General features: G+C 35.4%; 1 protein-coding gene across 2 annotated transcripts; it reads left to right on the top strand.

Moving 5' to 3' along the window:
- Positions 1–1018: 1018 nt before the first annotated feature.
- Positions 1019–3018, top strand: LOC106691952 (uncharacterized; the record flags this gene model as incomplete). Of its 2 annotated transcripts, none has more annotated exon segments than XM_067053683.1 (3): positions 1019–1212; positions 1279–1476; positions 2824–3018. In XM_067053683.1, coding segments are annotated over 3 exon segments (587 nt in total), but the record flags the coding sequence as incomplete, so codon positions are not given.
- Between the last annotated feature and the right edge of the window lie 1692 nt (positions 3019–4710).

Here is a 4710-nt window from a genome sequence, read left to right as displayed (position 1 = left end):
ATTAAGAATTAATGGGTTAGGATGGTTAAGGAGTTTGAAATGAAAAGACGTATATCTGTTTTGGGTCAAATCTGCAACGAACGGGATGTTAAGGTCTTTTTGAATGAGTTTATTTGTGACATAATAAGGAGCATCAAGGATTTTATGTAGGATTTTGGATTGTAACGATTGGATGCGGGAAGAATTTGCTGGTTTTGTGGAGCCCCAGAGCTCTATTCCATATGTCCAAATTGGTCTGATTATTGTAGTGTATACTAATTTTTTGTAGTGAATGGGAAGTTAGATAGATCTTAATATATAGTTCATATACAGGTTAGTGGAAGTAAAAATGTCAATATAATCCAAAATTAGTACTGCAAGGGTAGTGCAGGGATATAACTGGTACATCGTTGTATGAGGCCGTTGTAGGCGAGTGTACTAAGGCATCACCTAATGATTCTCCAAAACTGTAGCGTTGCCAGTTCTATTCTGACCTAGGCGGGTTGACTTTTATTTCATTACGGCCCCTCAGGATAAAAGGATAACAGGATAATAGGACCTTCCCACTGGTGAGAATAGGGTGGCAATCTGTAGGATAACCCCCTCTCCAAATATCTGAAATCCCTCTAGAGTAAGTAAGAAAAAAAAATTGAAAATGTACATCATTGGCAATATGGGCAGGCAGGGTACGATTGGATTTGGACGACTTTCAGATAGGTGCATCTGAGACGCCTCGCACGTGAACTTTTTGTTTGCATGTATTCTCTGAACACCAGTAACAGACAATAAGCTGCTTCCACAGACACCTATCTCAATACAAAGTATGAGTAAATATAACTTGGATGTTGAGGTATACCTTCATAGTAACCTTCCCGAGCATTACCCAGAACAACTAGTGATTATAAAAAAGATTCTACGATAAGTTGGTTCCTTAAAATCACTAACTAAAATTAGGAACTCAGGAATTACTAATTGTTTTGTTATGAAGTCATGGATGAAGTCATAAATTAAATATTGACAAATGGTTCGATGTTTTCAGGTTTTACGACAGGCCCCCTTGCTCAACAGCCTCAAATTGTTGTCCCGCACTGACATCAACGAATTGCTGAACGAGGTGGCAGTCTGGAACACAAAGCTCGAGAGATTGAAGGTGTACGCCAGCAAAGATGCTAGGTACACTGAGGTCGAAGGCCCGGTGCTTATAGCGTGTGTTCACTCGCTCAGGAACCTCAAGTCAGTACTCAACTACATTTAACAATAATTAACATAAGCAAATCAAACAATAACAATCATTTGCAGGGACCTGACGCTGAAGAGGGTGACCTTCGACAACCCGGACCATGTATTCAAGGAGCTGGGGCCAGCAACTTGTAAACTGCAGGCTCTCAACCTCAACCACAGCATCCAGCTGGACACCGATGGCCTCTTCAACCTGGTCCGTGGGTTGCCCAAGTTGAAGGAGCTTCGCATCTATTGCATCTCTTTCAATAGGATTGGGTCAGTTTATGGGTCTTATTTAAAATCCTTAAGATATAAGATATAAAGCTAGAATGCACTATATAGTATTATATTTAGTTATTGTTCCTATGCAAAGCTATTCATAGCATTGATCAACACCTTGATATCTTTTAGCATTGACAATGTTTCTACAAAGGACCAAAAATATTACCAATTGTTATTTACTCCAGACTGTTATCAACATGAAACCATGCTATAATTTAGCTTCCATCGCACCCTCAATGCAATTCTATATCATCAATTTCTAGTCCCATAGCATCAATAAACAATCTATCTTTTGAAGAAATGGAAATAGAAAATTTGAAATTTAGTTAGGTTAAAACTCAATTTACCTTGCTATCTTAATTGTTACTTATAGTTTCTAAAAGAAAAGAATGTAGCTATAAGATTTCGATATATAATGGAACATTTTTCATTTTCATTTTTAGGTAAAATGTTGCGATGTATTAAAATGTATTGTAAAATGTTTTGTGATCCTGAACCTTATCATCTCCTTTTATAACCGTTGTTCAAGAAACACTACTTCCTTGTAAATTATTAAACCCCTAACACTTTATGGGCTGCAGCAATTTGTTTTTTAATTTTATTTACTAGCATGAGATAGAACAAGTAAAAATATTATCTATCGAAATAAAATGAATAAATTATAGCTGTGCATACAATTTACCAAAATATAATAAATAAATAACTTATAAATTAAAACATTTTCGAGTTTTTACATAATTTTCCCGACAGTATATTTGGGAGTTGCTAAAGCTATTAGGTTAAGTGATCTAAATGCGGTTGAACATTTTGAAATTCCAACTTATACTGATTTAACTGCTCTTCCTAGATAGTTAATTAATTAATTAATTTACTCAACATTTTAAAATGTTATGAACAAATGCTATTGTAGTTCATTAATCTACTGAACATTAAAAAAATTTAATTATTTCAAAATGTTTAACAACTTGTAACACTTAATTATTTCGACCATTCTGTGTTTTATTTTCCCGGAGCTTCCAAGATAGTTCATGTAACTGAAGCAAAATAAATAGAAAATACTACAATTTAATATTTCAAACTGTATCTAATAATAGTGTAATTGATTATTTAATTTTTTTGTTTTGAACGATATGATCTTTTGACCACAAATTTAGGTCTGGTAAGATCCATTGTGAGGAACTTTTTATTAACAAACTCAGGCAAAAAGACGAAATAGAGGCTGATTCAGTTATTTAGGGCAGAGAACCTTGTGGCATTGTAGAATACTATCATAGTTTCATAATACAGATGATTACATAAGAATGACAGTGTTAGATACTGGTCTGTTTCACCTTGGCTCAGGTCAGTGACCCCCTACACAGACCCTCCGGTGGAAGACTTGATCAGGAAGATGAACAGCCTCCAGGTCCTCAAGCTCAACATGCTGGGTATCACTGGAGCCATCTTCCAGGCACTCTCGATGCTGCCCAACTTGAAGGTCCTCCATCTCTACAGGATGGTGATGGTTCAAGACGAATCCATGTCTCTCATGGCCAGGTGAGGCATATCATTTATTATTTTCTCTTAACAATTTGTGGAATGTATCTGTGCAAGTAGTGAAAAGCTAGCTTAGTCGAATTGTCTATAGATTGAGTTAACTTCAGGACGCCTTAAGTTGTGTAATTGCTGAAGTTTTACTACATGGAAATCGACCTCTTTTTTTTTATCTTTATTGAAATTTATAAGTTTACATAATTATACATTTAGTAAATTTGATGTAAGTTATTATGGAGTGATGCAAGCGTGTAGAGAAACTACCCATTCGTAGCACTCTAATGACGTTTTTACATTAACAGGTCACGTGGCCATCTTCTTCTCTTCTCTCTTTCAGGCGCCATGGAGGATTGTTAGGAATGGAAGAGGAAGCAAGGTTAGAAACTAGTGGGTTTGGGTGGTTAGGGAGTTTGTAATAGAAGGCTGTGATATCTGGTTCTGGCTAGATTGGTTTCATATGAAACATTAAGGTCTTTATGTATGATTTTATTTGTGACAAAGTAAGGAGCATTGAAGATTTTAGGAAGGATTTAAGATTGCAATGATTGGATACGAGAGAAATTCGAAGGTTTAGTGGATGTCCAGAACCCAACTCCATATGTCCAGATAGGCCTTATTACAACCATGTAGATCAGTCTTATTTAATGAAGTGAATGTTTAGACCGTTTGTCTTGTAATAGTAGAAATCGATGTGCAGTTTCCAGTCTTTTCAGTCATGTGTGAGGAGGATTCCAGGTTAGTCGTTTGACAAGAAGTAGTCCAAGGTTCGACAGGCAATGTCAACATTATTAAAGGATACCGTAGGGCAGTCACGACGAGGGGTAAAGGTGATTTGATAGAATTTTTTATTTGATTCCTCCAATTACGACACTATTCTTCGAGGGCTGTGATATGGGTCAACTAGACTTAAATAATTATACACAACTTAAGACGTCCCGAAGAGGATTTAAACACAGTTTACTCTTTTTTCTTTACACTTTTTTTGTGAGGTCTTTTGAGCCCAAATATCCTAGTCTCGTAAAATGGTGTGTGTCTTATACACACATAACAGCTTAGTCAGTTCAAAAACCAACAGGATATATGCCTGGAATGTAACAACAAATTGCTCAATAAAATCAACCGACCGGAAGTACCATTTTATAGAATAGAATAGATTTTAAATTTTCTCGACAATGGCCCTGACATTTTTGACTAAACTCGTCAAACATGTCAATGTACAATTGAATGGTTTTTGATATCGGCTTGGTTTCATTCTCGTAGAAATAGTCTGACAGGGATTAAATGACGAATTTTGTAAAATTACTATAAATATTGTTTATTTAAAAAACATTTAACATTGTTGAAATATTTTATGAATAACCAAAGGAAAAATAGAGATATCCAATTCTTTCGGGAAAAGCAGAGAACGGGATCATGGAGCGATGAGATTACAGCTTCATTACCTTTTGCTAAACATGAAAAAAATTCACTATCGTATTCTTGACATAAACAACTTCAGTATCGTATTCTTGACAAGAACAAATTCACTATCGTATTCTTGACATGAACAACTTCACTATCGTATTCTTGACAAGAACAAATTCACTATCGTATTCTTGACAAGAACAAATTCACTATCGTATTCTTGACATGAACAACTTCACTATCGTATTCTTGACAAGAACAAATTCACTATCGTATTCTTGACATGAACAA

Source organism: Halyomorpha halys, unplaced genomic scaffold (genome assembly GCF_000696795.3).
Source record: "Halyomorpha halys isolate HHAL.00 unplaced genomic scaffold, Hhal_1.1 Scaffold5708.1, whole genome shotgun sequence".
In the NCBI taxonomy this organism is placed as follows: domain Eukaryota; kingdom Metazoa; phylum Arthropoda; class Insecta; order Hemiptera; family Pentatomidae; genus Halyomorpha; species Halyomorpha halys.
Note: the sequence above shows the minus strand (reverse complement) of the source record. Positions and strands in the feature narration are given on the sequence as shown.